The sequence below is a fragment of the Melanostigma gelatinosum genome (genome assembly GCF_949748355.1).
Source record: "Melanostigma gelatinosum genome assembly, chromosome: 18".
Taxonomy (NCBI): domain Eukaryota; kingdom Metazoa; phylum Chordata; class Actinopteri; order Perciformes; family Zoarcidae; genus Melanostigma; species Melanostigma gelatinosum.
In genome coordinates, this window is record NC_136651.1 from 16,594,890 (window position 1) to 16,613,233 (window position 18,344).

The 18,344-nt window shown below is 44.7% G+C and overlaps 1 protein-coding gene across 2 annotated transcripts; it reads right to left on the bottom strand.

The window, feature by feature from the left end:
- Window positions 1-212: 212 nt before the first annotated feature.
- On the bottom strand, window positions 213-16,904 carry gsna (gelsolin a). Of its 2 annotated transcripts, XM_079289849.1 has the most exons (17): window positions 16,734-16,904; window positions 10,178-10,374; window positions 8,601-8,755; window positions 8,083-8,244; window positions 7,761-7,910; window positions 7,592-7,681; window positions 7,084-7,216; window positions 6,155-6,459; window positions 5,852-5,985; window positions 5,534-5,624; window positions 5,315-5,341; window positions 3,802-3,972; window positions 3,147-3,321; window positions 1,086-1,207; window positions 917-994; window positions 767-827; window positions 213-650 (listed from the first exon to the last, which is right to left on the bottom strand). In XM_079289849.1, the coding sequence occupies exons 2-17, from the start codon at window positions 10,371-10,373 to the stop codon at window positions 481-483; spliced, it is 2,220 nt and encodes a 739-aa protein (XP_079145975.1). In that variant the 5' UTR covers window position 10,374; window positions 16,734-16,904; the 3' UTR covers window positions 213-480. The 2 variants fall into 2 exon arrangements, with proteins under 2 accessions (XP_079145975.1, XP_079145976.1); XM_079289850.1 differs by lacking the exon at window positions 5,315-5,341.
- Between the last annotated feature and the right edge of the window lie 1,440 nt (window positions 16,905-18,344).

Sequence of the window (18,344 nt, forward strand, 5' to 3'; positions counted from 1 at the left end):
GTTAAATCTAAAAAATAATAATAAATATCGTAAGAGCCATCTTAACTTAACATCTTAAAAGCAGGTTTTCTGTAAACTAGAGGAAGAAATATTTAAGGCATTGGTTGCATTTTCTTGGCAGGTGTCTTTTGTGATGTTGCAGCACACCAAGACTTTGTTTTCATTACATTTCACTCGTGGATAGGTTTTGTTATCAATATATAAAACAAATGTGAAAAAGTTGGCTTTAATAAAAGAAGCATACTGTGTTTAGTGCAAAACCTACAGGAAGCCTGAGTATCTGTTAAAGCTCGATTGCTATTGGTTGAGACAAAGTGAATTAAAACATCATCGACCAGCATCCCGCTCAAAAACAACTAAAAGTTAAGAGTTTTCTGGGTGCAGGCGGCTAAAACAAAGTCATGATTGGAGCTCAGTGCTTGCAGGGGGTGGGGGGGGGGAGCAGGGTCAAAGGTCAGGGCTGATGGAGTTGGTGAGATCTCACAGGGCCAGTTCGGCCATGGCGCGCTCCAGGGGGTCGCTGGTCCAGTACTCGTGGTCCCAGCCCAGGAACCAGCCGGTGAAGGTGGGCGGCTCGAAGCCCTGCTTGATCTTGATGATGGGCGTCCTGCGGTCCCTGTTGGACGGATCCGTCTCGATGTAACGGGCCGCTGAGCAAGATGAGGAATAACCCAAATTAGCGCTTGAATCACAACCGCACGCCAGAATAATGTGTGTTTGCTCAACGAGCAGAATCAAAACAGGATTGTATCAAAAATGTTCTTACCGGATGCCATCGCCTCAGTCTTCTCCTCCTCTTGGGCCTCGTTTCCGATCCAGACGAACACCTAAAAATGGGAGAGTTTTATAGATATTTGCTCCTTTCATTGCGGTGACTCTGCTCTGCATCTGTATGGCGCATCTAAACGCTATTTACCTGGTCCCAGGAGTCCAAGAGCATGACATCATCAGTGGCGAGGTCCTCCTGGGTCATCTCCCCGGGTACCTCCTCAATCTGAGAGGAGGAGAAGGATTCAGTGGAGCTGTATATTATTTCTCCTTTAAAAGGCGTGCAGCAGCACTCACAGCTCACACCAAAGACTTACGATGAAGTTTCCAGTCTTATTGGAGCAGGCGAAGAGTCTGGGTGGGTGGGCGTCCATCTTGTCCTTGAGTCTGGTAGAAGTGCGATATTCCGCCTTTCCTCCCAGAGCCTCCCAGAACTGATCTGTAAAGAGGACAGACACACTTCAAGTTATCATAGTTTTTATATTAACGAGGGATGGGCAGATCGATACTCGCAAGCCCTGTGTCACATGACTGTAGAAACCATGTGACATCAGAAACTTGCAGGAAGTCGCACACATTCACAACAGATGTGAGAGAAAGGCAAAAAGGAAACGTCTGTGTGGCTGCTCTTCACCAGATATGAAATTCAGCAAGACGCACTATTTGTGACAAGAAAGTGACACAGCAGCAACAAAAGTAACTTCTTCAAACTTTACAAACAGAATAATATATATTTTTAAAATAATGTATTGTTTGTTTATTCATAACTTTATATAATTTCTGTAAAATATTTTTTACATATATTAGCAAAGTAATGTGCCCTATGCGTCATGTGATTTGTTTTTAATGGCTTAATTGAGCTATTTTTTTTTCCTCTTTTCTAAAAATGACTTATTTTGAAAACTTAAATACCCATTTAAGAAATGACCAGTATATCAGTATTGTTAAAATTGTGTCAAAAAGTATCATATCAATTCAAAAAAAGTGTGGTATCGCCCATCCCTAATTTAAACAGGAAGGACTCATTTAAATACCTGAAGAGCAACAGTTTGAGGTTTGGAGAAGTAAACTTGTTAGTTAAATGTAAAGCCACATTCAGGAGACTGCTCGCTTAGCTTAGCTTAGTAAAAATACAGAAAACCATGGCTGTACAGGCCCTTTTCACAGCAGCCATTTTGACATGAGAATGGGACCGTAGTTCAGTTTTTCAATTACACCTGTTTACCCGGCCATGACATGTCAAAACTGTTACTGTGAAAAGGACCTATTCAGGAGAAACCAGGTGAAACAGCTGCACTGTCAGAAGGTAAACAGCACATTGTTGTTTGACTATTTTTAAGCTAGCAGGCTAATGACTAGCTTCACATTTAGCAGACATGTGACACTGATACAAGCCTTCTCATTTAGCTCTGCAAGAAATCTAATAAGCAGATTTCTCAAAATGTCAAACTCTATCCTTAAAGCTGCATTAATGGATATGTCGGTCACTAAAGGGACAGAAGAACTAGCTGAAACTGACAAAGTGCCACCTTGTTAAGTTGTTACAGCTAACTCACTAGCATACGGTTGCCTATTTACACGGCAGCAACGCAGCAGCATTTATTTGTAGTCACGTCTGATGAATACACTATAATACTAATAGAATACTATATTCACTCTTCTGGTTTAAACCCATGAGAAAACTGTCTCTTTAGCCGCTAAATGCTGGACGCTATGTTCACTAGCTAGTAGCTAACTGTGTCTGTGGGCTGGTAGTGTACTAAAGACCCCTGTGACCTACGAGCAACTCCTTTCACACTACGTCATGTGATCCATTGTTGATGTATTACATATTGATAAGTGCAGCTTTAAAGATGTACAAAGAAAGTACAAAATCTATTGTTTCTTTAATTATTATGAATTTTGATTCCTGATGATTAAAAGTGCCAAAAGTAGCTACCATTACCAACACGCATCTCTTTCCAACATGTTTTTTTTTAATACTGCGTGGATTTTGAATAGGGAGGTCGATACACTACCAGCAAAAGCTCGCAGAAATAAAATGTTGAAGTTCTGTTCTGTTCGGTCCCAGTTAAAAAAATGTACTCTGTTGTGTTTTAGCCTCAGGTCTTCTGTTTCAAATTGTGAGCAGAGAATCCAGTTTCTTCTTGAGCTGATAACATCTAAAGGAGTGATGCAACCAAGTCTCCTTTGTTTCAAGATAGATGAACACAAGCACCTACTTTAGCTGAGATACAAAAAGAAAACTATCGAGCTGCACACGAAAGCGCTATTTTAACAGCTTGAGCGCAGTTTGCAACTGACACGGGAGTATATTAACTGGTAGTGGGTTTCAAAGGGAGAGAACTTGTTATTCCGCGTTCATCGCTCTTCCTCACCAGTCTCTCCTCCCTCAGACAGCTCAGAGGCCGACACTCCCAGGATGTCACACAGCTGCTGGGCTCCCTGCTTCTCTGTGTCACTGGCACCCACGCCCACCCACAGGAAGGAGCCTCCGGCGGTCACCAGAATAAAAGCGTCGTTGGAGTTCAGGTGGGATGACACTGCGTCAAGCTGCAGGGAATGTGTAGATATCGTTGGGTTAACATGCAGAACACATGCAGCTTTTAATTTCCAAATTCTTGCACTTGTATGTTAGTTAGACAGCAACCAGATTTGATTGTGGACCTTTATATGGTTGTAATGGTAAAAATAAAATCTACTTATGGAGTGAGATGAAGTTTTTCTATATTTTCCTTATTGTTAGAATTATCCCATTTCTAAAAAAAATTCAATAAAGGCTCTTTGAAAGGTTAATGAAACAGGAATAAATAATGCCTTTGTTGGGGACTATTTTTCTAAACTAGTGAGTATTTCAAGCAGCAGGAAGGTGCTTGTTGGAATGAGTTAAAACTACAGTGTGTGTGTGTGTGTGTGTGTTCATCATAATGAAGGAACATGTGGCTCACTGATGTGATTTTAATAGTCGCTGGACAACAAAGGAGCTCGATGGCACGGAGGAAGAAGATCTAATCATGACGTGTGTCCTCTTACCTCCACAGCTCTGGTGTGTCCTGCGGAGTTGGAGCGCACCTGGAACAGTCGCGTCTCCGCAGGAGCGGACTGACCTCCCTCTCTGGACGTTCCTCCCTTGTACACCACCATGGGCTGTCCTCCAAACAGACTCATCAGATGAGCCGGCTCCTTGCCCTGCACCACCCTCACCTGGTGCACAAACGGCAAAGTCAAAACACCAGAATGGTAAGATGCTTTTCAAACAGTACGTCATGCGTTTTTGACGAACCACATCACATCAGACAGATCGTCCCTTGTTGTGTCTCGTGAAGTACGCGTCAACAATATGTCAGACGTGTCTGCTGCAGTCCCCACTACGGACACAAGATGGCAGCATGGGGCTAAGCCACAGTCTGTGCCACCAGATGGTGAGAGTTTGTGGAATCAGGACACAGCGATGACGCAGGTTGTGTCTAACACAGTATAGTCTCTCTGGTCTGCAGCTTCTCTCAGAAATATCTATGGCTGCCAGCTCTCCTCCCTAACAAATCAGCCAAATATACTTATTCTGAGAGAATGGAGAAATTATCAAATAATCATCGATGATTCTTCCAAACTACACACTCTTTGTGCATCCTCTGGTATGATATGAAGCTGCCTCTCAGTCAGCGGCATTTATTGTCAGGCAGTTTTTCTCATCTCTAAGTGGCACAAAAGTTGTATTTTAGTTTTGTTGTCTTACTTTAAATTTCCGATAACTTGTTTTGGTTGCTAAAAGTCGGCGACCATTCGCATTCCCCCACAAAGCCACAAAACACATCGTGCCTTTACCACACAAAAAACTGTCAAATTCCAAAAGTTAAAGTTCAAGCATGATTTTAAAGAGCACAAACGTGTTGAGATCTGTGCAAAACAGCTGTTCTCTACTTTGACAGTGAGCGAAGGGAAACATCTGCAACACGCAAAAGGTGACAGCTGCAGATGTTTCCACACTGGATGTACTCACTCTGTATAAGAACATGCTTCAAAGTTTGACTGAACACACACACACAGTCATGCCACAGTACACACACACACACACACACACACACACAACATGAACATGAAGGTTGTGCGTGCAGAGTTAAGACACACATGAGAAGTGAAGTGCGAATGCAGACCACAGAAATGAATGAAGACTCACATGAGTACAGAGCCAGGGCTAAATAGCTCAAAGCTAATGATCCCCACAGTTCTTCCCACACTCTTAACATGAGCTCTCATCGACAGGTTAAGTCACGATGCTGCACTGAGATCATGTCAGGGCAGAGTTTGGAAACAGGGCTGTTATTTATGTGGATTCGACAGGGGGGGGGGGGGGGGGGGGGTAAACTCCTGCTAACATCCACATCGGAATGTCCTGTTTGTATTTAACTGAGGACAACAGGCCCTTTTTAAAAATCACGTTATTCACATTTACTTGTGAGGAAAATAAGAAAATCTGAACTGGCTCTGGACAAAATCATGCGAGTCCTTTTGTGAAGATGAGGAGCAGGGAAGGAAGGGAGAATACCTGAGTGGTTATAGGAGCACCAACAACCTGGAGACAGAAAAGGTCGGAAACCAAGGAGGAAGCAGCACAGTGGGGGGGGGGGGGGGGGGGGGGGTTAGAGGATATAAAGATCAGAAAAGAGGTGACTGAGCGCTGAGTAAGCCAGAGGACGACAGAGACTGCAATAACATGACGGATGAGATGAAGATGAAAAGCCTCTAAAGGAGCCGCGTGTTTCACCTGCACAGGACCACCGCCGAGCTCGTCATCCAGCTGGGCCCCGAGGATCGCAGAGGCCCCGATTTCATCGTGACTGGAGTCCGCCCCCTGCCTGGGAGACCGTTTAAACGCATCGTCATCACACGGAAGAGAATAAGAGGCTCAAACTGGCCTCTTTTCACAGCTCTTGTTTGGTTCAGGCAAACTTGTATTTTGCTCTTATAATTCGAAGACACCCTGCTTTGTAATTCGGACAGTTGCGACAGGCTTTACTTTTCTACAGATAAAGCTTGCCTATAATGCAGCTTTATCCGAACGGTTTCTCTCTCGTATTCTCACCACATGTAGATAATGTGTCCCTGCCGGCCCCCGTGACTGTAGTTATAAAGGATGATGTAGCTGTCTCCCCCGTAGAACTGTCCGTGTGTGGACGGATCCACCGCCACCTTGTCGGACGCCTCAATACGCCAGATCTGTCGAGAGACAACTGGAATTACTGCCTCGGCCAACCAGTCCAGTTGCAGTTTACATACATCTCTGTCCAAAAAATGTCATCGCTTCATTTTGATCTTATTCCACAATTTTTTGCAATTCTTGAAAGTTGAAAACTTGAGATGGGGAAAGTAAAAGCAGTCCTCTCACCTGCTTCTCTCCGCTGCCGTCGTCCACCATGCCGTGCTGGGCGGCCATGGCGGGGGAGTCGTGCAGGCCCGCGGCGTCGAAGGGCACCTTCTCGATCCTGGCGATGCTGTTGGCGATGTAGGCCACGCCCAGGCCCTCCGTCTGCTCCTTGTCCCGCCAGTTCTTGAAGAACTGCTTGAAGAGCGGCGTCTCGCCCATCTCCGGCAGGATCTGGACTTGTGTGTGTTTGGGGTAGCCCATCTTCTTGATGAACTGGTCCGCTGCTTTCATCGCTTCCTTTCGCTCGTCCATGTTGGCGTCTTTGCCTGGAAGAAAAGATAGAGGAGGCACGGATTGTTGAATCAAGTGAGAGTATATGTTAAAAACAAAACAAATTGGATTGATCATTGATCATGTCATTTGAATTGTCAGCAAGAATAGTCTCTAACTTGTGACTTCTATGACTGTAAATAAGCAACAATATCTCATTTTTCTCATGAATGAAGTGGAGTTAAAATGAATGGGGATATTTCGATACCCCTCTGATATCTGTATGGTAAATATGAAGCTACAGCCAGCAGCTGGTTAGCTTAGCTTAGCATAAACACTGGAGGCAGTGGGAAACAGCTGGCCTGTCTCTCTTCAAAGGTGAATCAAATCTGCCTAACAGCACCTCAAAAGCTCACTTATTAGCACAGCTGTATCCTGTTTGATGAATCCGTACAAAAACCTTTTACAAAGTGTAAAATTAGTCCACATTTTACAGAAAATATGGCTGGACTGAAACTCTTTATATGTCCGATGTGCTACACTACAGCTCAAATCCTAAATTACAGTTTTTCAGAGACCTGGCTATGATATCTAATTCAACCTGGACTCGCCATGACTGCTCAGAATTGACTACCCAACAAGGTTTTTAATAATGGAGGCATGATCTGCACTGCACCCACCTTTCCAGACGAAGATCTTGCCATCGGAGCCGTGGTCCAGAATGAAGCAGTCGCCGGACTCCAGGGCGCTCTGGGCGAACGGGTTCTCCGCTGCCACCAGCGCGATGGACATGCCTCCACTGGCATTGGACACCTGCATCGGGGCAAAAGAAGAGCGAGGTTGATTCGAGGCACCGGGTGTCCGAGCAGGTTGTCCTGGGCTTTTCCACCTGGTAAATATCAGCTGCCATGAAATCACTGACAATGATCAATAAGTGGAGATGTGAAGTTCTGCCATGTTTTGTGTTTCGAGACTATGTTTCATAGTTTGTCAGTAAAATGATAAAGTTGAATTGAACAGATTTTTTTGGCCTGATCTGATATTCAAAACAAAACCACACACATTTTTACAGATTTTTATTTTCTTTTCATTCTCACTTAAAATAGAGAATGAGAGAAATGAAAGAGAAAAAGACAGCGCGTGTGTGTCTGGGTGTGTGTGTCTGGGTTGTTGCCACACTCGTCTCACCTTGTAGAGTTTGGCCATCTTCCTGTTTGAGGCGTCGGCTTTGATGTCATCGGAGGCTCCGGGAGGCAGATCCGGTTTTGCTCCTAACACCTGAGGACAGAAGCGGCTCGCGTTTGAACTCAGACCTCGGTTTGAGACTTCATTTGTTCCGGCGACTCACTGATCTCACCTCTATCATCGCCTCTCTCTCCATCCCCTCGTCGCAGACGTAAACCTGGGCCCGCCCGCTGCGCTCGTTGTCACGGATACCCTTGGCAACCTGCGTAGCCTTCAGCTTCTCGAAGCGGTTGCTCTGGGAGCCGCACCACTGGTAGAGCTCCTGTAGAGCGACAAGGAGAGCAGATTGCAAAGACAGTGAAGAGAGCTGAACTGCAGAAACATGTTTTACAAACACGCCATGTGTACTTTCGGCCATGTAGTGAATGTCTACTAGTGGCAATCACGCCGTCGGATTATGTATCCCTAAGGTTGATCTGCTGTGTGTGACTCACAGCTCCCAGGTCCAGGATGAAGCAGTCTCCCTGGTTGAAGCTGTCCCAGCTGACCGCCACCTCCGTTGCCCGGACAGAACGGCGACCTTTGACCTGGAGCAGCCGCTGCATGACCACCTCGTTGGTGACCACGTGCTTGAAGCCAGACGCCACGCCCCCTTTCTGTAAGATAAGAGTTGCGTTTCAAAGCAAAATACACGCCTTTTAAGAAAAGTGGCTCCAAGTTCAATTTTAAAAATGCTTTTTATACATTTTTAGATAATGGCAGAATGTATGAAATAATAGTGTCATAACAGACTCTAACAGCTCTTTTATCCTAATGGATACTAACTGATAAAATGCAGTTTAGGTGTAAAATATGACAAAAGATAACCTTACAAATGTCAGTAAACAGATCATACTTCCCATTTAACTTTACGTTTCGGTTTAAAATGCACCAAAACAAAAGAACAGAAATCCCACAAACCATCTCATTCCATGAATGCAGATGTTTTGCAGCTATTAACATGCCATCTTACCATGTATTTGATTCCAGACTTGAAGTAGCCAAGAAAGGTTTTGGACTCGTGTCCCTGGACCTCGCGGTACTGGATGGGTTTCCCCCCCAGGAAGTCGTCCATTTGGACTGTAAAGATGGCCGCCGAGCCGCGCTCATCCTGGGAGCAGAAATCCCCTGAACCAGAAGAACCACACACGTGCCCCACGTTAATCCCCCCATCCTCATTCTGTCTCAGCAGTCATATGTACCCAGAGAGCTACGTCATGTGTTTGACGGATTCCCTCGCTGAGGACTCGGTGAGTCAGGAGATCGATGTGCGGGAGCAGCACTGGGTCAGATCCCAGCAGACACATTAATACATGCAACATTATTCTATTCCTGGTCGCACGCAGTAGCTCAGCCGCATGTGGGAATGTTGCATCAAATCCGGTTTATTGGTAAATGCTGTTTCCATGATCAATGAAGCTAAATAACAGGACATGAAATCAATAAAAAAGACACGACTCAGCTTCTCGCTTTCCTGTTTGCTTTAAGTGAAACCCTTAAAAAAACGACCCAATCAGACAAACTGTCTTCTTCCAAAGCTCCGCTACAGGACCAGTCTTTAGGTTCCAGCTGCTCTAAATACCAGTCTGACCCTGAGGTCAATTTGGATTTTATTTTGAAAGTGACAATGACATTTATGTCTCCGTCTGTCCAGTGAAAACCATGTATGATAACATGGCTGAAAGATTAAATTCACCTCAATGATCCTACTTCTTAGGGAATAAAAACAAAACACATCTCACTGAAGTTTACCTGATATCTTATTGCACTATAAAGGGGTCATTCTTTATGACTTTTTTTATACCATTTTGCAGATAACATATCAGTTTAAGTTAAACATTGATTCCAGAACTTTAACGTGTTGCTTTTACTTAAAGATCTAAATACTTAATCCACGAATGACATTTTGTTTGTATATGCCGAATGGTGCCAAATGTTCCACCTTGTACCGACACAAACGCATCATTTAGATCATTTAAAAAATGTCTGCTATGAAATTCCGCTGCATCCTTGTCGGCCTTTCAAGTTCGATCACAAAGCACATCTGTGCCAGGAAATAAGGCTTGTCACAATTACAGCCGTTGATCTAAAGCGGGAACATGGAAACACAACGGCAGCAGTGAACACAGCTTTGTCTGTTCATGACAGTGTCGTCTGTTTTTCTAAATTAAAGGACGGAAGGCGACGGAAGGCTTTTGCCAACATGTTTTTCAGTTCTCATCCCACCAGATTCAACACGTCACATGCAAAACATTCTTGCTTCAAACATAGATTTGTTTTGTGCTGCCTTGAAGTAGACATTGTTTTCATTCTCCCAAGTATCTTGTCTGTGTTTTTCATTGTTTGGTGGAGATGACATAAGTGAATTCCCGATTTACTTTTTAGAGTACAGTTTTACAAAAAGACAATAATCACAGAAGGAAAAATGCTGCAAATTAGCGTTCAATCTAACGTCCTCTTTTCGAAAAACAAATGCATATTTAATGTTTCCTTCCCCTCTGCTTGTTTCTCTGTAGTAACGCATCACAAGGTCCGTCTCACTGCACTCACCCAACCAGAAGTGGAGGTCGTACTGCAGGTTCCCGGAGCGTTGCTTGATGGTGTTGAGGATGAGGTAGGCGTCTCCCGTGTAAAATCCCCCGTACAGGTTCTCGGGGACGGGCACCAGGTCGAAGTTCTCCACCCTCCACACCTGGAGGCCCGGCTTCTGTCCGGCCAGCTCGAACTGTGGGTGGTGCGCTGCCATCCTAAATAAACACACACCTGATGTTTATTGCTTTTCTACTGACCGGGCCTCAACATACAAGTGTTCCCGTAGCAGCACGCTGTGATTCTACCCTCCGGATCAGCACTAAAATGTGAGACGGATGAGAGTCGTGGAGCTTTGGAATAAACTTTAAAAAAAGGGAGACTGGGACTTCCCTTTTGTGAGATGTTTGCTCTGGAAAGCCGCTCCCCTTAAGGCTGAGTTGTTTCCATGGATACAAAGATAAAGTTTAGGGTTATAGTTAGATATTAGTGGTACAGCAGGGTCAGTCACTGCTTTCCTCCAGAACAGGAAGAGGAAGTCCTGGCAGTTATGACTCAGGCGTAGTCATAACTGGCGAAAGAACCCCCGTGTATGATTATAGGAGAGTGGTGTGTAACCAGACATTTTGCTCTTCAACCCGTCATAACGTTGTCCCCCACGTCACATAGCACAGCCCTAATGAACACATCAGCGGTCCAATCGCAACCAAATCCATAAACATTCATGCACACACACATACCACACACTTCAGCTGTGTCTGAGAGCATTTCTAGGACGTGTGGCGCTCCAAGAGTTCCGTGTGGGCGTCTGACTGTGCTGCATTGGATTACAACCCGCTGGCCTCTCAGCAGCATGTGTGGACGTTTAGGATTGTTAAGATTGGAGTTGAGCATCCTGTTAATTCCTCTAGTTATGGGAGCGTCTGGGAGCTGTTTGCAGAACAACAGTTTATGAATCGACAACGAGGCCGTCAGCTGATCCTGTTGGTTTGCACGTCGATCTTAGATCGTTTACAAAGAAGTGATTGTTTGACATGAGTTTCATAAATGTGTGTTACGCTTCATATTTGCACAATTTCTATAAAAGAAAGTTTCAGTGGTGAAAAGGCGCTCCCTGTTCTTACTTACTCTAAGTACGAGTATTGATGTCAAATGTTTGAAAATACTTGTAATTACACTTCACAGCTAAGTTGCAAATATTGCACTCTTGACTCCCCTACATGTGTTTGACATCTTTAGTTGCTAAAATCTTAAATGCATACATTTAACATTTAAGATAAAATATGATTAATATCAATTAACCTACCCAAATCACCTCCACCATTAAAAAGCTTCTTTTATGTTTGTACATCAGGACTAATACGGGAACACTCTGGCGTGCTTTTACTTTTGATGCTCACTTTTAATCCTGGGTTGGTGGAGACCAAAGACGGAGCCAAAAGAGAGTGAACAGTGGACTTGGATCCACTAACAAGCTAACAAGTTCACTGCAACAAGTTTCTTCTGGAAGTTGGCTTTGCAAATGAGTCATGCGGAAGGAAATGCATTCAATACATTAAAATGAATCCAGGATACACACTGCGTGTTTCAGTAATAATGAGAAAATGTAAACATAACTTTGTCATAACGGGCAGGAGGAGCCGGGGATCAAACAGCAAACCTCGTGATTAAAGGACGACCTGCAGCAGACTCTGAACCACGCTGACTCCACACCGCGTATTCATCGCTCGCACAGCAAACAGAGAGAGAGAGCAAACAGTTTCTCTGAAGGGAAGCAGTGTTCCCGAATCAGAATCTGACCTGAAAAGGGCTTCTGTGCGCCTTCATGGTGCATTTCTATCCTTTATTTCACTCCTGTATTTTGAATGACGACATTGCTTATAAGACATTCAACCCCTCAATGTTCTTAAGGAGGTCGTGCGGTTCAGAATGAACACAGCACTTTTCCACAGGAATGCAGTTTGGACCGGCTGCCTTTCAATCTGCATGACTAACATCCACACTGGAGCAAGAACTGCCCATTCTTCTATAGGCGGCCGTCTGCCCACAAACACGGCAGGAATCTGCTCCTGACCCTGGACGAGTGAAGTGGCTCAGCACTCATGGAACTGGCCCGACAAATGTGGGGTTCCTTTCCCCCCGCTATTTCGGCTCTCCTCTTACATAACAGACTCACTGTGCAGTGCTTTTTCAGCCATGGAATGTTTCAGCCTGGAAAAGTTAAGCGGATCCTTTCGGAAAGAACCATTTTCACAGTTGGCTTTCCTGATTTTTAGAACGGCACGCGGGGACACCTGGCTGGAGGATTTGAAGATGAATTCTTTGGATAGAAAGGAAACTAATGCATTCAGGTGTCGGACTATAGAGTTTATGAGGGACAGGTACCCCACATCCTGTTAGAACAACAACAACTTTACTTATTCCAGGCACAGGAGCTCCTCGTCATCAACATCCAGGGCCATCAAAAGTAAGAAAAGGATGATGAAGCCACAATGGGCCACAGTGCTATGTATGCCTGGCGTGCATGAGAGGTGCCCACAGAACGCACAGCCACAGGAGTTTAAATCAGTTGGCAGTGCACTCAGTCAAAACAGCAAATAAAAGTAGCCGAAACAAATGGGTACCCTTGAGTCATGCGAGGTCATGCACCGGTTGAGCTTGCATCACACGTCCAGGTTTGGCCAGACAGAGAGAAACTGAGGCAGTGGGGTGATTCCACTGGGATCAACGTAACCTGACGGATGATGTGGAAAGCTGAGTTTTCCTACAGTGGCTCTAAAGACGTCTGGTGGAGTTTCCAGACATGGAGAAGCAAATCTGCAGCCTCTGTGGCCACACAGGAAGGTTTAACTAAGCCTTAAGCGAGCTTTAAAAATGTGCGATCCCGAACTTGTCAAGCCTGGAAACAAAGATGCCAACAGATAAATAGCAGCTTTAAGGGAAGTAGGTTTACACTTAATAAATTCAAAGGGTTTTCACAAGGAAAACACTGAGCGCTGGTATGTTGGGACATGGAAATGATGAGATGTGGAAACTTTGAACGCTGACACATACCGTTTTCAACTGTGGATCGTCTGGCTTCAATCAGATCAATCTAAAGAATCAGCAAACGTTCCTGTTGGTTATTGGACATAGTGGACTGGATGATGAAGATGCGATGGTTCAGCCCTTTAGGTAACCAGAATCTGTGTGTTTAACGGTGAAGTATGCAATGCTACACCGGAGCACTTTGTCGTAGGTTGCTCAACGTATATAGGTATGGAGTCTGTTGTCGTCATTTTTAAATTGAGGTAAAGAGTTTAAGATTTGGGAGAGTTGGATGAGAAGATTGAGACCACTCTGAGCTGTCAGTGGTGAAGCCAGGAAGCGATTAGCCTAGCTTAGCATCAAGCCTGAAAGCCGGGGAAATGGTTTGAACATCTCAAATGCTGAAACGCTTCTAAAGTGGGACAGCTAACCGCGTCCTCCAAACTACTTCCTCAATATCTGAGGAACCATCTGAAACGGCAGCGGTGAGATGAGGCAATAACTTCCTGTTCCCTGACAACCGGAAATAAATCAGTAACTTGTGCTTGAGTTGATATACAACCTTCCATTGACTTAAACTGACACACCCAGCTATATGAGAACAGCTTGCGTGCAGAGATCTGAGCTGAGCATGGGGATCCTCATTCACGCTTCAGTTTGAAACCCTGAAGTTGACATCGGGCGTATTAACGCCTGAAACTGTACTCATGACGCAAACATACAGTACGGGAGAACCTGTCGCAAAACAGATCCTGAAAGCAGATCCTAAAAAGTTGACGAATTTAAGAAGTCTATTTCATGCATCAGCAGCCGAACACCTTTTACTGAGAAGCATTTCACACATTGAAAGATATCGCTTCATATATTCTGGAGGCCTTTGTTTCTGTGGCACGAAATAACTATGAGCGCCTTTGACTGAGATCTTCTCGTCTGATGGAGAGGAATGTTCCGTCAGTCTTTGCGCATCAAAGCCGCCTTATTCTCCCACAGTTAGATGCCCCCACTTCATAAAGCAAACATCAGAGGGGATACGCAGCATCCCGTTCACCTCACACTGACAAATCAAAGCCCATATTTAAAAATGTGACAACAACTGTGACAAAAGGTCGACAACAAGAAACAAACAATCTGTCAGGAGTGAGGGAGAAGGTTAGAGGATGGGTTTTTATTGTTTTTTACAAATTAAATGTGCTGCATTTGCAGAAAACAAGCAAACATTAACTGTTAAATGTTCGAGGTTGGATTAAGTGACTCGGGGAGGGGCGGTTTGTTTGACTCAACACACACACACACACAGACACAGACAGCTTAAATAGAACTGGTCACATGACCACTGGATAGTGCTTCTCTGGCATGCTGGGAAAAGCAGATGGTGTCTGCAGGCCGCCCTGCTGCACCTCTGCAGAGCCGGAGCTATTCGTCCAGTTCCGGCTCCCTTCACTGCAGTCACTGCTCCCCCCCCCCCCCGCCCCCCCGCCCCCCCGCCCCCCACCTACAGACAAACACGGAGTGAGTGTCATTCCAACCTCAGCTACCCGCTCCCCTCCCCCATATTCACCAGCCTCCCTTTGTGTCTGCCTTCCCTTGAGGCTTCGGCACTTGACCCGTGGAGTCATATGGTAAAGAAAAGGGATACAAAGAAGAGATTCCTCCTTAAAGAGCAGAGATTCTTGATGACTCATTTTCTCCACGTATGCTTCTCTCAGCCTCTCGGGGGCAGGACCGATTACGCTCTGCTTCCCTTTCATCTGTTTACACAGTGTCAGACTACGACAATCAAAATGGCTGCTAATGACTTCGTAAATAACCGACCTGATATATGGACGCGTATTAAAGGAGAGGCTTGATTAGGGAAGGATTTATCTGAAACCAGCATATTCAACACAATATGAGTGTTTGATTTAGATTGACGACACTGTAAACTCTTATTAACAGATATGCATGCGTATAACAATTTGCAAAGTGGTACAATTAAAAGGATACAAAGTTTCTACCGTTGCCCCACACGTATAAACCCGAAGCAGCTAGCAGTAGGTGTGTGTTTTGAGTGAGAGGCGTGGCCTTTTTCTTCCTCGGCTGGAAAAACATTGACGATTGAAGTCAATGGGAGAAACCCACAACTTCCGTCCTTAACTACAGTGTCTGTCAATATTTTCCACAACAACTCGTGGTCTCGGTCGCTAACTTCATCTATTTTTGAAAGCTGCTGTCTCGTGTAGAAGGGAATGAATGTGTGAGGTCTTCTGTGAATGTCCCCACTCAACAACGAGCCACGTAACTGTCCAACACATGACTCCGAGTGCCACCCTGATGGTTAACATCTGACATCAACTGAAACTAAGTGGGTAAGGTGTGTCATATGTTTCAATTTGTAGTTACGTGAACCAATCTTTACTGGGTGTGTAACCCAAAACATCCATCCACCTCCTCCCTGACGCTTTTCCAGTCACACCACCTCCACCTTTGCTACCGAGAGAGGAAACGGAGCACCGTCATCGCATGACAGCATAAGCCGCACGAGGCTGCCTGTCAAGAGATGTAAATAGAACTTGTGTTTACAATTAAATATCGTTTAAAGACCTATGCTGTCATTTTCCATGCGAGGACAGTCTCATCAATTTTGGATTTTCTGGCTCCAGCAGCTGACAAACAGAACGGTGAGCGGGGAGCCTTAAAGCTCAGGCTTCAAAAATGTCCCCATTACGTTCGTTTTTCTAATTTCATTTGAGACCTAAAGGTAAATATGGAGAATATGTTCACACACGAACACTCAAACCCTTGGACAGAAAGCGTGCACACAGCACGTCTACATCTGAAGAGGGGAGCGGTACAGTCGGTGTGTTCGGGCCTCTTGTAATCGCTGTCCGGCTGACAGCCGAGTGTGGATGTGACACAAACTTTCTGATTGGCCAACAAAGATCTGCCTGTATCTCTAACACACACACACACACTCGTCACAGCTGCTCATAACCACATAGGGGATGTAGTGACTAACTTCCTCAGTGGACAGTTCCGCTGTTTGGTTGTGTGCTTCTATGGCAACCATAGATGTCCCGAAATAGAGAGGAGCATGTTTACAGCTGCTGAGGAAAATCTTAGTTTTTTACTGAGATTTTTTTGCAGCAAAACAGAGGATGCTGCATTGGGTTTGGGATCACCTCATGTCCGCATGAACTCACTCCAAACTGTCCAGGAAGAGTGTTGGCAAGTGGAGGCCACAAGTGTAAGTGGAGGCACACACACAGCATTTTTGAGTCATCATGCAGAGTTTTACACTGCCTGTCCATATATGGCAGCAGCTGCGTTGCACTTTTGACAATAAAAGCTGTTTGCACTTCTTTAAATGAGCGCGAGACCCCAAGTAATGCGTTTTACATGCAGAGAGAAGCGCAGCATTTCACCATTACAGTCTATTATTCAAACCTTTGCTCCAGTCCGGATGGAAAGTAACGGTACATTTCGTTGCTGCTCCGATTAAGGCATCACATTACCGCCCCGCAATCTGTGCAACAGCTCGCTGTCTCATTGAATACAGCGGCCTTTCACGTACCTGAACGCGTAGTAGCTTGTGATCGGTGCCGGACGAACGGACGGGTGTACGGTGGACCTGGCTGAGCCGCGGTAGGCGCTTCGAGCTGCAGCGGGAGCAGAGAGGCGTCGAGTCGGCGGGGCGGCGGAGTGCGGAGAGCCGCTGTTTGTGCTTCTGGCCCGGGATACTCCCAGTTGGTGACACTCCCCCTCCGGCCCGGCTGCTGCACCGCCCGCAGTGGAGGAGCGGCCGACGCATGGGCGCGCACACGCACACTGATGTTAATCTAATCGAATCTATTTTCAACCTTTCTAAACAACGACCGGTAAACCTGCCGGTGTTCATCTTTTGATGAACACCGGCATCATTTTTAGATGGATTTACAAAAGGGAGCGCGTTGTTCTCTGTACTGATTGGATGCCAACGTGTTCATGTTGGATATTTAATGAAGGAAATTAAAACAACTAAAAAGTCAGTGATTTAGCTCTGAGATTTAGCTGAGATTGTCTTCTCAATAAATACAATAATACATGGTGTTTTTTCTTTCAGAGTCGATACTTCCGGTTTTTAACAGAGCGTGCATCCAGACCAACACCGCCCCTGCCCGGTCCTGGAGCACTAGACGCTTACAAGGCACACCTCGTTAGCACACTACTGTGATGCAGACTGTACACGTTATTTTCCATGATGTCACAGAGGGTCAAAGGTTGGATGTCCTTGTCAATGGGCAAAGTGTGTGAGATTGTGTTTAAGAAAAGGAGATTACTACACACTGTGAAGACATTTACTGATTACATCATAATAATTACACCATACTTTCCGCACAACTGCATGAGAATCATGCATCATAGGCTGCAGACAGTTGGTTGACTCGGTAGATGAAATGGCCGAGGCTTAAATGTCTTTAAACTGGTTAAAGCTGTCACGCAGACTCTGGAACCATGGTTTCATCTTGTTAATGTTCCATTTCATTGTCCATGTGCTTGCTGCTTACAGTAATGACACGATTTGTGATAGTGAAGGTCTACATGCATTCCAACTGAATAGCATTTAAGTTAATTGTATCAAGATGTCTGAGAACTGAGCCAGACATTGAGGATGCTGGTTGGCCCTGAGTGGTATTACAGTAATACGTGACATATAGTTATATTTTGAATAGGTTTGCAAGGTCACATTAAAATATTTCTAAGCGCATTTAGAATTTCCCTGGACACTACATTTGTTTAGCCGACGCTTTTATCCAAAGTCACTTACAATAAGTGCATTCAGCCTTTTGGATACAAGCCAAAAAAATGCAGGTATCATTCGTCAACGTATGAAACATGCAGAACTGCTTCTCGTGCTTTAGAAACATAATAGAGAAAGAGGTTATTTTTTTAATGGGCCATGGTGCGGTCCGAACATGAGTCTTCACTCCCTGCATATCTGACAACAGTAACCCAAAACAGGTTTTGTTTTTACAGTAAATTGATTTGTAAATCCCATTTTGAATCCATCATTGTGATGTTCAACATAACAGAACATATATTGCACAATGATTTGCCAATCACAAATTCAGACATCATCCTTAAATGATGTTCTTTTTTATTTTATTTTTTTAGATGAAAATAATATACTATAACATTTAAAATA